The sequence below is a fragment of the Cebus imitator genome, unplaced genomic scaffold (genome assembly GCF_001604975.1).
Source record: "Cebus imitator isolate Cc_AM_T3 unplaced genomic scaffold, Cebus_imitator-1.0 Scaffold82, whole genome shotgun sequence".
In the NCBI taxonomy this organism is placed as follows: Eukaryota; Metazoa; Chordata; class Mammalia; order Primates; family Cebidae; genus Cebus; species Cebus imitator.
Genome location: NW_016107397.1, coordinates 5,947,492 through 5,962,909, shown reverse-complemented (window position 1 = coordinate 5,962,909; position 15,418 = coordinate 5,947,492). Strand labels below are relative to the sequence as shown.

The 15,418-nt window shown below is 55.4% G+C and overlaps 1 protein-coding gene across 3 annotated transcripts in view; it reads right to left on the bottom strand.

Annotated features, from left to right (window-relative positions):
- Window positions 1–15,418, bottom strand: part of TECPR1 (tectonin beta-propeller repeat containing 1) — a 37,719-nt gene that overhangs the window by 10,234 nt on the left and 12,067 nt on the right. For 2 of the 3 annotated variants that reach the window (XM_017533716.1, XM_017533713.2), the window contains 11 exons: window positions 13,959–14,133; window positions 13,734–13,834; window positions 11,811–11,912; window positions 10,260–10,405; window positions 7,312–7,802; window positions 6,700–6,845; window positions 5,676–5,831; window positions 5,029–5,178; window positions 4,771–4,928; window positions 3,326–3,453; window positions 2,265–2,367 (listed from right to left, as the gene is read on the bottom strand). In XM_017533716.1, coding sequence (XP_017389205.1) covers window positions 2,265–2,367; window positions 3,326–3,453; window positions 4,771–4,928; window positions 5,029–5,178; window positions 5,676–5,831; window positions 6,700–6,845; window positions 7,312–7,802; window positions 10,260–10,405; window positions 11,811–11,912; window positions 13,734–13,834; window positions 13,959–14,133 — 1,856 coding nt within the window. The remainder of the gene's footprint in view (window positions 1–2,264; window positions 2,368–3,325; window positions 3,454–4,770; window positions 4,929–5,028; window positions 5,179–5,675; window positions 5,832–6,699; window positions 6,846–7,311; window positions 7,803–10,259; window positions 10,406–11,810; window positions 11,913–13,733; window positions 13,835–13,958; window positions 14,134–15,418) is intronic. The other variant, XM_017533714.2, reaches the window with a different exon arrangement.

The window sequence follows — 15,418 nt, the reverse complement described above, 5'->3', positions numbered from 1 at the left end:
CTTCCCTCCCTCCTTCCTTCCCTCCCTCCTTCCTTCCCTCCCTCCTTCCTTCCCTCCCTCCTTCCTTCCCTCCCTCCTCTCCCCTCTCTTCCCTTCCTTCCCTCTCTCCTTCCTTTCTCTTTCTTCCTTTCTTTTCTTCCTTTCTGTCTCCTTCTTTGCCTTTCTCGCTTTTTCTCTTTCTTTCTTTTCTTTTCTTTCTCCTTTTTTTTTCCTCTTTCTCTCCTTGTTTCTTTCTTCCCCGCCCCCCCCCGACAGGTTGTCACTTTGTCACCCAGGCTGGAGTGCAGTGGCATGATCACAGCTCACTGCAGCCTCGAATTCCTGGGCTCAAAGTGATCCTCCTACCTCAGCCTCCTGAGCGGCTAGGACTACAGACACATGCCACCACGCCTGGCTAATTTATTTTTAAATTTCTTGTAGAGATAGAGTCTTTCTTTGTTGCCCAGGCTGATCTCAAACTCCTGGGTTCAAGCAATCCCTCCTCCTAAGCCTCCCAAAGCATTGGGATTGCGGGTGTGAGTCACCACACATGGCCACGCTTCTCTTGTTCAAACCACGTGGTTTGTGGTGCTTTATTACGGCCACCACAAGACACTAGAGTGACAGGAAGCAGCACATGGGGTGGTTTTGGGGGCGGCTGTGAGGCTGAGATACCTGGAGACCACGGCTGGGGCATGCATTTGTGATTTCCAGCTGTGGCCCTCGGTCAGTCCTCTCTGAAACAGATGTGGTGCACAGCCCTGCCCTGTTCTCCATAAGGTCTGAGGAGGATGTGGGGAGGGGGCTGAGATCCAAGCGTGTTGCCAGGCTGTGTGGACACTGCCCACAGTTGAGGTGGAGGTTTTCAGGATTGAAATATTTTGGCGATGTCTGTCAAATATTTGAAAATCTCAAATCCCTTGATTTATTGGGGTAAACACACAGACACACAAATATTTACACACAGAGACATCCTTCAAATGGTTCCATAGAACGCGAAAAGGTCACATATGGTCAAGGCATCTAAGAGAGTAAGGCCAGATACACTGGGTCTACCCTGGGTATAGAACGGAGAGGCCACAGAACCCCTTCCCTGTGTCTGGCCTTGTCTGCCCCCAACAGGCACACACAGGGATGGTCAGAAGGCCACACTCTACATGCTAATTACAGTTGTTGTCTTTGGCTGGTGAGATTAGAGTTGTCAGAGTTTGTTATTTCTATCACTTAGTGTTTATTTTGTCAATTTGGAAAAAGCAGGAGCGGAAGCTGGGCGCGGTGCCTCATGCCTGTAATCTCAACACTTTGGGAGGCTGAGGCAGGCCTTGGAAGTTTAGGAGTTCAAGACCAGCCTGGCCAACATGGTGAAACCCTGTCTTTACTAAAAATACAAAAATCAGCTGAGCATAGTGGTGTGTGCCTGTAATCCCAGCTACTTGGGAGGCTGAGGTAGGAGAATTGCTTGAACCTGGGAGGCAGAGGCTGCAGTGGGCCAAGATTGTGCCACTGCACTCCAGCCTGGGTGACAGAGTCTCATTCTGTCTCCAAAAAAAGAAAAAAAAAAAAAAGCATGAGAGAAAACCAATCGCATTTCTTTAGACAAACTCAAAAAGTTAAAAAAAAAAATTTAAAAGTTTGAATCTTCCACTTATAGTAGCGCCCCAAAATATGAAATACCGTCTAGTAAAAGATGTCAAAACTCCAGTATAGAAAAGTACAAAACCTTTCTTTCTTCTATCTTGGGTGCTTGAATCAGGAATAGAATCTTATTACGAAGGAATTACATAAATTTCTTGGAGGTAGAAACTCTGTCCACATAGAGACTTTCGGCCAGACATGGTGGCTCATGCCTGTAATCCTAGCACTTTGGGATGCCAAGGTGGGCAGATCACTTGAGGTCAGGGGTTTGACACCAGACTGGCCAACATAGTGAAGCCTTGTCTCTACTAAAATTACAAAAAATTAGCCAAGGATGGTGGTGGGCGACTGTAATCCCGGCTACTCAGGAGGCTAAGGCAGGAGAATTGTTTGCACCCAGGAGGCAGAGGTTGCTGTGAGCTGAGATCGTGCCACTGCACTCCAGCCAGAGCGAGACTCTGTCTCAAAAAAAAGACTCAAGCAAAAAAAAAGAAAATGTCAGTGAGCGATAAGATCCGGTTAGTTTCCTGCTGGAGGCCTGACACCAGGCTCCACTGAACTCCATGCTACGGTGGACGTTGTTGTCCCATTTTTGCCAGGACTCAGGCCTGTGCCAGGTAGCACCCTAGCTGGCTACCTGTGCCACTTACCTGCTGGTGTAGCCTGTGACGGGGTTCCAGCGCTGGTTCTCATAGATGTGCACACACTTCACGTCCGACTGTGTGTAGATGTTACTGGTGCTGCTGGCCAGGCCTGTGGGGAGAGGTGGCTGCTGGGACAAAGGCCACATCGCCCCCAACTGGGATTTTGACTTCCCCTCTGAAGCACAGATTCCCACAGAGAGGTGGGGAAGACAGGCTGGAGCCAGGTCAGGGGAGAGGGGCAAACAGGCCTATCGAGCTTATCTCACGGGGCCGGCCCGACTTGGGTTTCTCCCCTGTGGGACCGTGATTATTCTGGGATTGTACAACCTCGATGAGAACAGCTTGCAGTGCATTTCACCTCCCATCCACACCCCGCCAGCACCCCCACCTCTCGCTGTGCTCTTGGTTACACCTCTTCCCACCTTGCCTTCCTACTTAGCACTGGGGAGACACGAGGCCCACCTAGCTCATTCTGACCAAAGGCACCTGGGACCATCAACGTGACCTCTATGAGTCCCAGCTTCCTCACTTGTAAAATGAAGAGAAATAATTCCTGCCTCGCACATGGGGAAGCTGGAAAGCCTGATCAGATATGCGTTCCTGGGGTCTCAGGGGACTACAGTTCCCTGGGGTTAGCTGCTCCCCACTGTGGGACATGTGAGCTGTGGCCTGGAACGTCCCATTTCAGTGTCTGTTTCTGCCTTCCTTTTCCAGTAGGAACAGAGGGACCCTGGCTCCTAGAAATCAGGAAGCCCACAGATCAGCAAGTGCTCACCCTGAAGGAAGAACCCTAATGCCCTGGGACCTTGTCTGAAAATGAGGAGCTGGATCTGCTGGTGGGCCCTGGCCACCGCCTCTCTGGAACCTTCAAGGAACTCAGCTCGGGTGGGTCCTGGGAGGGACAATCCTGGGTGGAGGCTGGCAGTGGTGAAGGTCACCTGTCAGCCAGCTGTTAGCCAAGTGTGAACACTGGGACAGGGGCCCTGGCCTTGGGCAGGGAACCCAGATGGGGATTAGAGGGAAGAATACCCAGGAAGGCTCTGAGCGGGGCTGCGAGCCGAGCTCACCTTGGAAGCAGCCGCCTCCATAGCCGCCTGTGTACACCCAGGCCGTGTGGTCATAGCCAAGGCCCCACACCACGCCCCGGCTGTTGGCCTCTACCACCCGCAGGTGGCCTCCCATCTGCCGCCAGAACCTGGAAGGATGGAAGAGGGAAGTTAGAAACCCCTCGGGCCCCACTCTTCAACCTGCCCGCCACCCTTTTGTTCCGTGGCCTCCCATGGTCCTGGTATTTTCCCAGCCCTCAGTCTCCAAGCACAGACCGTCCACTCTGCCTGACCTCCGCTTTCATATTAACTGACGCCAAAGAGACCCAGCCCATGAGAGGTGCAGGGTCTTGGCACTAGGGCTGTGCAGGTCAGAGCCTCCCCACAGGCTAGGAGTCTTCCAGAAGCCACCCACCTCATCCCCAGGGTGACATGGAGGGGGATGAGGCCAGTGGCGTGTTTCACAGGGCCCCTTGGGGTCTGGGACCTAGGGGAACAGGCTGGCCACAGTGGCAGGTGCAGCCAGGCTTGAATGTCACAGCCCAGAGCTGGAGGTGATGTCTAATCCTCTGTATGAGTGACAGCATGGCCCTTGGGCTTCCAGGGTGTCACTGGGATGTGGCACCGCCACAGCGTGGCCTCCTGGGCAGGCCTCCTGCAGCCGAGGCCCTGCCACTGTCACTGTCACCAGAGGCGGTCTGAATCCTCTGATAGGATACTGCTGTCCCCTGCTGCGGCCGGAGCTTCTGGCTCACTATGTCCCCAGCTCTGGTGCCCATGGGTAATGAAGCCCAGGCCCTCGTCAGTTTGGGGACACCCCCTGGGGCAGCCTCTCTGACCCACAAGAGACAGAACTATAGACCCCGTATCACCTGCCAGACCCTCCTCCTCAGGACTCAGTTCCATCTCCCCAGGGAACCTCATTCCCCCTCTGTGGCTTTTTTTTTTTTCTGAGACAGGGTCTCACTGTGTTGCCCAGGCTGAAGTGCCATGGCGTGGGGTGTGATCACAGCTCACTGCAGCCTTGAACTCCTGGGCTCAAGCGATCTTTCCACCTCAGCCCCCCCGAGTAGCTGGGACTACACGTGCATGACACTATGCCTTGCTAATTTTTTTATTTATTATTTATTTTTTTGTAGAGATGAGTATGTCGCCCACGCTGGTCTGGCTGCTTTGCCCTGGCCTGGAAGCCCTCTGTGGTAGAGAACTGAGCCCCTCACCTGCACTCCACATTTCTCCTGATACTCAGAGGCTGCTGGGTAGCACTGACACACCCTGGGCCCAGTGGGGCTTCTGGGTCACCATCTTGGGGTCCTTGTACAGATCCAGGGGGAATTAGGGCCTGGGAACCAGTGGGCATGCCTCTGGCTGGTCAGCGAGACGCTTGGCCATGTGTGGACTCCAGTCCTCTGGGTCCCCTGGGTTAAGGTTGGCCCCAGATCCCACCCAGGATGCAGCCCACTCACATCTGGTCGCAGGGCAGGGGGTGCTCATGGGCCTCCAGGTCCAGGCTGGGCTCGCTCACGAAGATGTCCCCCTTGCAGGTGACAGACCAGATGGCCTGCGGGGACGGGCGGCCCTGCACCTTCCGGCTCTCGCAGCAGGACAGGCTGAGCAAGGCGAGCTGGCATGGCACAGTGCCGGTCACAGGGGAGCAGACCAGGCCAGGCTGCCCCACCGTGGCTGTCCCTCTCCCCAGACCGAGGGGACCACCATCCACTCACCCAGTCATTCATGTCCTGCTCGGTGGCAGCAGCCAGACGCACCGGCCACCTCTGCCGAGTCCGCTCGGGGGTGTACAGGGCAAAGGAGTGCTTGGTCTCATTCAGCACGGGGACCAGTGCTGTCACCTCATTCAGGAACATGTGGATGTACTGTTTACAAAGCAGGCGCCCAGCAGGGCTGTCACCCAGGGCTTCCGAATGGTGATCCCCACTGCACTTTATCCTGGGACCCTGGCCCTGGGGGACCCTCTCTGCTGGCATGCCTAGCCCTGCCCCTTCCCTTGGCACTTATTTCTGTACCCCTCCCCTGGGTACCTCCATTTCTGTACCCCTCCCGAGTACCCCCATGTGTGTACCCATCCTCTCAGTACCCCCATTTCTGTACCCCTGCCCTGGGCACCCCCATTTATGTGCTTCTCCCCTGAGCACCCCATATCTGTTCCCCCCTGAGCACCCTCATTTCTGTATCCCTCCCCTGAGCACCCCCATGTGTGTACCCATCCTGAGTATCCCCATTTCTGTACCCCTCCCCTCAGTACTCCCGTTTCTGTATGCATCCCCTGGGCACCCCTATTTCTGTACCCCTCTCCTGGCCCCCCAGCCCTGTGTCCCCTCCCTGGCCCCATCTCCTGCGGGCCCCGAGGCACCTTCTTCTCCTCATGGACCACGTAGTAGATGAAGAGGATGCTGTCCCGGGCACCGTCGTGCCCCGTGAACTGCTCCAGGGCCACGCGCACATCCAACCACTTATGGGGCTTCCAGTCGCACCACCACTGCAGCGCCCCAGTCTTCACCCACACCGACTGCATAGGCCGGGGCAGTGGACACCATCACAGGCAGGCCCGGGGTGCCAGGGGAGGAGGGCGGGGCTGGGAGGCCCAGAGGAGGAGGCAGGGCTGGGGAAGGGCATTCCCAGCTCTCAGCCCAGTTTCCCCCACACTAATGACAACAGTGATGCTGCTGGACACCCAACAGATGCAGGCTGAGCCAGAGCCGTTCCACACAACCTCCTCTCTCTCAAACAGCTGGGGAGTGGGCACTGCCACCCGGCATTCTGCATGGGTAACAGGCTTGGGAGGCTCCATGCCTGGTTTGGTGTCACAGAGTGAGCCAGTGGCAGGGGTAGAAACCTAACCACAGCCTACTTGTGTCCAGGGGCCCTTGGAACGAAGCAGGTCACGTGCTCTGTGTGACTTCCTTCTTACCCCCACACTTGACTGTGAGCCTCTGAAGTCCAGACTCTGCCACAGGACAGCGGACCAGAAGCAGGGTCGGCCCTGCGGTGGGGTCTCTGGCTGCCCTCTGTGTTAACTCCTTGCAATCACACACTGCACCCCTGGGTGCCTGGGGTTCCCTCCAGCAGAGAGAGGACAATGTGGTTCTCCCCTCCCTGGCCATCCTCTCCTTCCCACTCACCACCCTCTGAGGTTGCTGCCGTCTCTGGGTTCCCAGGGCCTCCACCAAGCCCAGAACACAGTGGGGCCTGAACAAGTCTTTGGGTTGGATGAAGAAACTCTGAGCTCATTTACCTATGCCTGCATCTCGGCAGGAGATGGGTGGATAGAGGTATCCATCTACTCCTTCCACCCCACCTCAGACCTGGTACACAGTCGGTGCTGAATGAATGACTGTTGGAAAACAAAATGCGTGGGGGGCCAACGGGGCACCCACCTGCTCTACAGCCTGCTCGTAGTGTCTGAAGTTCTCCAGCTCCCGCTTGGTCCTTTCCGTGAGCTGCTGGAAGATCTGCTTCCTCCAGGCGGCGGTCTGGGCCGGCGTGATGGACAGGGACAGGGTCTGCACTGAGGGGGACAGGCCTGCAGGGCAGCCAGAGCCTCAGTGCTGGGGCCCCGTCCTGCCCGCAGCTGGGCAGGAAGCCGTGGCATTCCCCTCCACCAAATCAGCCCTTTATAGCTCAGAAGCTATGATCACTGTTAAGCCCCCTCCCACCCTTCGCCCTGATGGACAAGTTGCTGTCCCCCAGTAATTCAGCCTGGAAAGCGGCCACCGCAGCTAGCACAGGGGAGGGGCTACAGGCAGAGGAAGGGGCACTGGCCCCTGTGCTTCCAGCTCCTGACAGCCTCGGGCTGGTCTCTGGAGACCACAGAAGAGCCCAGTGTCTGGTTCAGGGCTGCTGAGCACACTGAGGCATACAGGGAAGACAGCAGGCCTGCCCACCCCACCCCCAGCCTCCTCCCACCACCCCACCCCCAGCCTCCTCCCACATCTCACACCCCCAGGGCACCTGGCCCTGGTGATGCCTCTGGGCTCTGCAGACCTTACCTGCCTGGACAGTGAACCACCTGGGCACAGCACAAGCCTCCACCGCGCAGCCACCTGCCGACACCCAGGCCCACAGCGGGTGGTCATCCGCCCCGTATGGCTCCTCCAAGCCCAGTGGGAGGATCCCCAGTGAGGAGAGGCTGTTGGTCTCGGGGAAGCTGGCAGCCGAGTGGCTGGGCACTTTCTTGGGCTCCTTGAGGTCAATATTGGTCCAGGGCAGCTCTGCCAGAGTGGAGGCCTGACCAGGGTGTGTGTCGAGCCTGGCCTCCCTGCCGCTCTTCGCTGGGCAGGCATCCTCCACGGTATCCTCTGTGGTCCTGCCAGCCCCTGGGCCTGAGGCCAAGCTCCCCGTGGGGTTCCTGGAATCATCTAGAGGCTCTGCAGGGAGAGGCTGGCCAGGCCCTGGTCTCTCGATTTCCGAGGACGCGTCGGTGTCGCTGGGCGCAGACTCGCCACTGCCCCTCACCTCATCACCGAAGAAGCAGCCAGCACTGGGTACAAATCAGGGGAGACCCATCACTCCCTTGCAGGGAGAACAGGCACTGTCAGGCTGGCCCAGCTCCAGCATGCTCCACCATGACTGCCTGTGAACCATGGGCAAGTCACAGCCTCTCTGAACTCCTGTCTCTTCCTCTATGCAAGGTATACATCAGCACTTGTTTCCCAGGGAGCTGATGCCTGGGCCACACTGCAGACCAATCACATTGACACGTCTGAAGGTGAAGGTATAGAATTAGTATTTTTTTTTTGAGACCGAGTCTCACTGTTGCCCAGGCTGGGTGCAGTGGCATGATCTAGGCTCACTGCAACCTCCACCTCCCAGGTTCAAGCGATTCTCCTGCCTCTGTCTCCCTAGTAGTTAGGATTACAGGCATGCACCAATCACACCTAACTAATTTTGTATTTTTAGTAGAGATGGGGTTTCACCATGTTGGCCAGGCTAGTCTCGGACTCCTGACCTCAAGTGATCTGCCCACCTTGGCCTCCCAAAGTGCTGGGATTACAGGCGTAAGCCACCGTGCCCGGCCATAAATCTCTTTTCTTTATAAAAACCCAGCCTCAGGATTCCCTTATGGCAACACAAAACAGACTAAAACACGTGTTTTCAAGTCTCTTGAGTATACACCCAGCAGTGGATTTGCTGGCTCACACTACAGTCCTGTTGAATATCTGGGGAATGGCTAAATTGTTTTCCATAGCGGCTGCACCGGTTCACATTCCTATCAGCAGTGTATGAGGGTTCCAGTTTCTCCATGTTCTCACTGGCATTTGTCATTGTCTTTTTTTTTTTTGAAATAGTCTTTCTCTGTCACCCAGGCCAGAGCGTAGTGACGTGATCATGGCTCATTGCAGCTTCAACCTCCTGGCTCAAGTGATCTTTCCACCTCTGCTGCCCAAGTAGCTAGGACCACGGGCACATGTCACTGCACCCAGCTAATTTTTTTTTTTTTTCTTAATTCCTGTAGAGATGGGGTCTCACTACTCCTGGGCTCAAGCGATCCTTCCACTCTGGCCTCCCAAAGTGCTGGGATTGCAGGTCCGAGCTACTACACCCAGCCTTGCCTTTCTTTCACTGACTTTTTACTCTTGATAATATCCTTTGATTCACAAATGTTTTTCATTTTAATGAAGTCTAATTTATCTGTATTTTCTCATTGCCTGTGCTTTTGGTGTCATATCTAAGAAGCCATTACTAACCTCCAAGTCATAAAGATTTGGCATCTGTAGTTTTTGAAGTTTCTCAGCTGATTCTAATGTGCTTTCCAGTTTAAGAACTACCAGCTGGCCAGGTGTGGCCGCTCATGCCTGTAATCTTAGCACTTTGAGAGATGGAGGTGGGCGGATCACCTAAAGTCAGGAGTTTGAGACCCGCCTGGCCAAGATGGTGAAACCCTGTCTCTCTACTTAAAATGCAAAAATTAGCCAGATGTGGTGGTGAACACCTGTAATCCCAGCTACTTGGGACGCTGAGGTGGGAGGACTGCTTGGGCCCAGGAGTTGGAGGCCGCAGTGAACCATGATCATGCCACTGCACTCCAGCCTGGATGACAGCTAAGCAGACTAAACCCTCAGGTGATAAATGAGCAAACACCTGCCTCAACCGTCCTCTCTGGCCCTCTGGGCTGACAGCACAGGGTGGTGACCACCAGGCTTGGGGCACAGAGGGGTTTGGACCAGGGGCAGGGGAGGGTCGCAGCTACAGGGGAACGTGGATGGCTGCACAGCCCAGGCCCTGAGTGGCATTTCCGTCCACGCCCATGATGTGGACGCTCCCACTGTGGAGCTGAGCTGTCCCCTGCTCATACGCTGAGTTGCCTGCCCGTGTTTTCATGGCCGGCAGGCAGAGCTGGGTCTTGTCCACGCTCTTTAGACCCAGGGACCCCCAGGTTCGGCCCCTGAACTGCAGCAGCATTGCCCCGGGGCCTGGTGAGAAATGCCAAGTCTCAAACAGAAACTCAAAGTCTGAAGAAGCCCTCCAGGCGATGCTGCCGCCCGAGTCTGAGACCACTGCTTCGGGCCAGGCAGAGACCCTCTTTCTTCTCCTTGCTTCCCCTTGACAGAGGGGCCTTTACTTCTACCCCACAGAGAAACTGTTTCTGCCCTAGATCTTCAGCCCCCGGAACCAAGGGGACAGCCCTGCGTGGGGTTAAGCCCCGCCTCTATCACAACAGCCCAGCTTTACCTGCTCCCAGGGGCTGCCACCAGCAGGCAGCCCAGGGTGTCTCAAACACCTCTAATGGCCACCCCAGGCTGTCCCCAGGACCTCCTTTCTGTGGGACCGAGGAAGGAGAGCTGTGGCTCTTGTGAGTGGAAAGACCCATTTTCTCCTGCCTGGGACAAGTCCTGGGACTCAGTGGGGCAGGTGGCAGCCTCCTCTGGACGTGACCACCTAGGCTCACACAGCCCATCCCAGCCTGACTCCTGCATACCCTGCTGCCCCCGGTCACCTGAGGAGGCTGGACGAGCTGCCAGAGTGAGACCGGTCACACTCTCGGGCTACAACAATGGCCTTCCAGGTCTTCCCGCTGAGCTCGCTGGGGGTGACGCCCTGCCGGAAGTACACGGCTCGGTCCTCACAGCCAATGCCCCACACCTGCAAGAGAGAGGCGCTGCTCCGAGGAAGCTGGGTGCAGGACTGGGGGCTCCTCTCCTTTCCTGGGGGCGCAAAATGCAGGCAGGGCCCTCCACGTACAGGGGGTACATGCATGTGTGTGTGGGCTGGGAAGGCGCAAGAGGGGAGCTATGTGGTGGGCACAGAAGTCAAATGCTGGAAGGGGGCTCAGGAGAACCCTCAACCTAGTCCTGTCTCCCTGACCTCAGGCAGACCCAGGGCTTCCAGGTGACAAGGTCCAGGGGAAGCGGTGGGGCTGGGGGATGCTGTGTTAGGAAGTGAGGTTCACCTGCCTCCTCGTCTTACATGTGGCAGCTGATGCCCCAGTGAACCCGGAGGTGGCCCTGGTTTTGTTGTCTTTGTTTTTGTTGTTGAGACAGAGTCTTGCTCTGTCGCACAGGCTGGAGTGCAGTTGCACAATCTCGGCTCACTGTAACCTCGGCCTCCCATGATTCTCCTGCCTCAGCCTCCTGAGGAGCTGGGATTGCAGGCACCCACTACCAGGCCCAGCTAATTTTGTCTTTTCAGTACAGATGGGGTGTTACCATGTTGGCCAGGCTAGTCTTGAACTCCTGACCTCAGGTGATTCGCCAACCTCAGCTGCCCAAAGTACTGAGATTACAGGTATGAGGCACTGCACCCAGCCCACGCCTTGAGTTTTAAAAATCCCCAATCCTCATTATCTATGAGGAGGCCACACTGTAAAACTGTGCAGATGATGCTTAAGACAGGCTGGACTGACAGGGTGCGGTGGCTCATGCCTGTAATCCCAGAACTTTGGGAGGCCAAGGGGGGTGGATTACTTGAGGTCAGGAGTTTGAGATCAGCCTGGGTAACATGGCAAAACCCTGTCTCTACAAACAATACAAAAATTAGCCAGATATGGTGGTGCAAGCCTGTAATCCCAGCTACTCATGAGGTTGAGGCAGGAGAATCGCTTGAACCTGAAAGTTGGAGATTGCAGCGAGCCATGATCATGTTACTGCACTCCAGCCTGGGTGATAGAGTGAGATTCTGTCTCAAAAAAAAAAAGAGAGAGGCTGCATCCTCGGAGTCCACGTTAGGAGGTCAGTTTCATCCTTCACTTGGCGACCATCACACCTGATTTCACCTACACATTTCTCAAGGAAACTTCCAGTCTCCAGGAACCCCTCCCTGCCAGGGCAGGTCCCTGCTCACCGCTCTGAGAGACTTTAGGAAATTGACCCAGGGATAAGTAAGGGCCCTGGGACCCTGCAGGCTGAGAGTGTGCAGAGGTGCTAGGACCCCTGGCTGTACTACCTCATGAGCTCTTGGAGTGGGAAGGGGCCACCAGGCCATTGTGTGGTATCGGGAGCCCCCATTCTGAGACTCCTGCTGTTTAGGAGCTGTGGACCCACGGGCACACCTGGTCGTTCATTCCCACGTTCACCATCGTCATCTCCCCAACCATCTCAATCCAGCTGGTGCCGCAGGGATTGTGAGAGTTGACACCTCTTCGGAACCACACCTGGGGAAGTCAGAAATAAACATGCCTTCCTGGAGGGCCACTGAAACAGAAGGTTGGTTTGTTCGTTTAAGTTTCAGGAAGAACCAATGAATAATTTAATCCTTTGGTTCATGCCACAAATGAGCGGGGCACATCATTTAGCGAGGAAGCCCCAATCCACAGTCCATGTCCCTCTTCCCACATCCCGGCTGCATCTCCTGGGCCTGGCACTGTTCACGAGGGCTGAGGGTCCCCTGGCCTCAGCCACACGTGTCCTAGCAGCTTCCTGCCCGTTCTTCATCCTAATACTTGCAAAAGGCTACTTTATTTGAATCAAGTTGGTCCTTGAGAAAGACAATGGCCTTAATAATGTTATTTAGAAAAACCAGTTAAAAAAAACCCTCATTATTAGAAAAAATTAGACACCTGTTTTGGGTCTAAGTGCTTCAGGAAATACTCTTCTGTCACCAGGCTGGAGTACAGAAGTGTGATCTCGGCTCACCAAAACCTCCCATTCCCTGGTTCAACCTCCCATTATCCAGTTCAAGTGATTCTCCTGCCTCAGCCTCCCAAGTAGCTGGGATTACAGGTACCTGCCACCACGCCCAGCTTATTTTTGTATTTTTAGTAGACAAAGTGTTTCACCAAGTTGGCTAGGATGGTCTCAATCTCCTGACCTCATGATCCGCTCGCCTCAGCCTCCCAAAGTGTTGGGATTACAGGCGTGAGCCACCACACCCAGCCTATGGTGGGTAAGTTTTTTCATGTCAATGTGTAAAAATACACACACTCCTACCAGATTTTCCCAGACTACCTGTGGCTCTGTGATTCAGCTGCTGGTCACCCTCTACCCCCCAAGCCCACCCAGCATTCCACCTGGGCTGTTGTTATCAATTCTCCACGGTGGCCTGGGGAAAGCGCCATCAGTCTCAGACCCACTGGATACCCTGTGCTGTTACAATTCCTGAGATGCTGCTGGGTGCACTGGCTCATGCCTATAATCCCAGCACTTTGGTAGACCGAGGCGGGTGGATCACCTGAGGTCAGGAGTTTGAGACCAGCCTGGAAAACATGGTGAAACCCCATTTGTTCTAATGGGTTTTTCCTTTTTTCGAGACAGAGTTTCATTCTTGTCATTTAATTATTATTATTATTATTTTATTTATTAATGTTTTTTCTTGAGATGGAGTTTTGCTCTTGTTGCCCAGGCTGTAAGGCAGTGGTGCAATCTCGGCTCACTGCAACCTCTGCCTCCCAGGTTCAAGCGATTCTTCTGCCTGAGCCTCCCAAGTAGCTTAGGATTATAGGTACTCACCACAACACCCAGCTAATTTTTTTGTATTTTTAGTAAAAACGGGGTTTTGCCATGTTGGCCAGGCTGGTCTCAAACTCCTGACCTTAGGTGAGCTGCCTGCCTCGGCCTCCCAAAATGCTGGGATTACAGGTATGAGCTACTGCACCCGGACCAGGTTTTCTTTTTAATTTAGACAGGGTCTTGCTCTGTCACTCAGGCTGGAGTACAGTGGTGTGATCACGGCTCACTGCGGTCTCTGACTCCTGGGCTCAGACGATCCCCCAACCTCAGCCTCCCTTGTGGTCCCATGCTGGGACCATAAGCGTGGACCACCACACCTGGCTAATTTTTTATTATTTTTTGTAGAGATGGGGTCTTGCTATGTTGCTCAGGCTGGTCTAAAATTCGTGGGCTCAAGTGATCCTCTGGCCTTGGCCTCCCAGAGTGCTGGGATTACAGGTGTAAGCCATCGTGCCCAGCTGTTTAGACCACACTCGCAAGAACAGAAAACAGCCTTCAAGGGACCCGGCGTGGCATCCTTGTCTTACCTTCCGGTCCTTGGTGACGGCCCAGACCACGCTTACTCCCACTGAGACGTGCATGATCCCGTTTTCAGATCCAGGAGGCTCCACGATGGACCAGGAACTTCCTACCGGGACCCCAAGAAACCCCCCCCCCAAGTGGCCCCCATCAGCCTGGATGGCTAAGGAACGAGTGACCCTCGCCCTTCTCCTCAATACAGGGTAGGCGGGTGGTGGGGCCGGGCTGCCCACCTTTGGGGTTGCTCCTGTTGATTCCTTCCCGGACCAGGGCCTGACCCTCCCAGAGCGTGGCCCACAGGAGGTCGTGGGGCCCACAGCTGATCTGAACCACCTCCCCGGGGGTGTCCAGCAGGGACCAGGAGGACCCTTCAGGGTTGGAGTGGCTGACGTCCTCTCTGTACCACACCTGGGAGGCAATTCAGGGACAGGGCACTCGAGTCAATTCATTCACACCAGCCAAGCACAGGGGTCTCGGTGTGGTGGGGGGTGGGACCCATGTACCGTGACTGTCCGGATCTCACTCCCTGGCCCCTACTCCAGCCAAAAAAATTCAAACCCTGGATTCCAGCGGTCCTGGGGCATACACCTGTTCCACTCATCTGCTTGGGGTGATGCCCCCAACCCCACCCACTCATGGACACCCACCCACCACCTGACTCCAGCCTCAGGCATGTGGGTCTCTGGCTACTCCAGCCAGCCCATGTATCCTGTGCCCCCTCGTGGCAATGTGCTCTCACAACACCAGGCTCTAGAGGAAGTGGAGGTCCCAATGGATAAATGGGAAAACCTCTAATCCCCATTCATAAAACTGTCTAAGATGTCAGTCCTTTTTTCCTTAACTGAATGATTAAGACTGGGAGCAACATGCTCAGAGTGTCAGAACTGTTTGGCTCATTTTACCTGGAGGAGACTACATCTCACTTCATGGTCCAGAGGGCTATCTTCAGACTGGGGACCTCAGCCTCCCAATTCTGCCACCACCCCCCTACAGCAGGCCCTGCAGGACTAGGCCTGGGAGCCTCCCTTCTGCTGGGAGGTAGTTTCAGGGCCCATCTGTCTCCCCAGTTTCTATAGAAGCCCAGGTCCTGGTGCTGCCTCTCACGGATGACAGGTGTGGTGCAGACAGCACCGGCTTACAGCTGACATTTGGGGATACAAATGCTGCTCTACGGCCCCTGTTCTCCCTTCTCTTTGCACCCAAATGGGCACAGCCCCCTGATGGCAGGTCAGTCCTGGGCCAGTTCCCATGCTCTGCCTGGCCCCTGCCCACCGACCTTCAGCAGGGCTCAGAGGAAGCAACTGTGTTTGCCTATGCCTAGGCCAACATGGCCCCAGAAGGAGGCTGTGACAGAACTTGCAAATTCTGACAATTGCAAAAGCCCCTGGAGAACCGTGGTCAGAGCGTGGTGAGAGCTCCTGAAGAATCCTGCCATGAGGCTGAAAGCTGCGACTTGAGTGTCAGGGCCCTGAGCCCAGAACCCGTGGGGCCTCTGCTGCTGTCAGGGGGTTTCGATGCCTCTACTTAGCTCACAAACTCCCTCAGACGGGATTGACTCTCTCTAAACAGCCACAGATCCGCCACCCACCCACCTATCCATCCACACACCTACCCACCGCCGCCCATCCATCCACACACCCACCTGCTCATCTATCCACACACCTATCTATCCATACACCCACCCACCCATCCA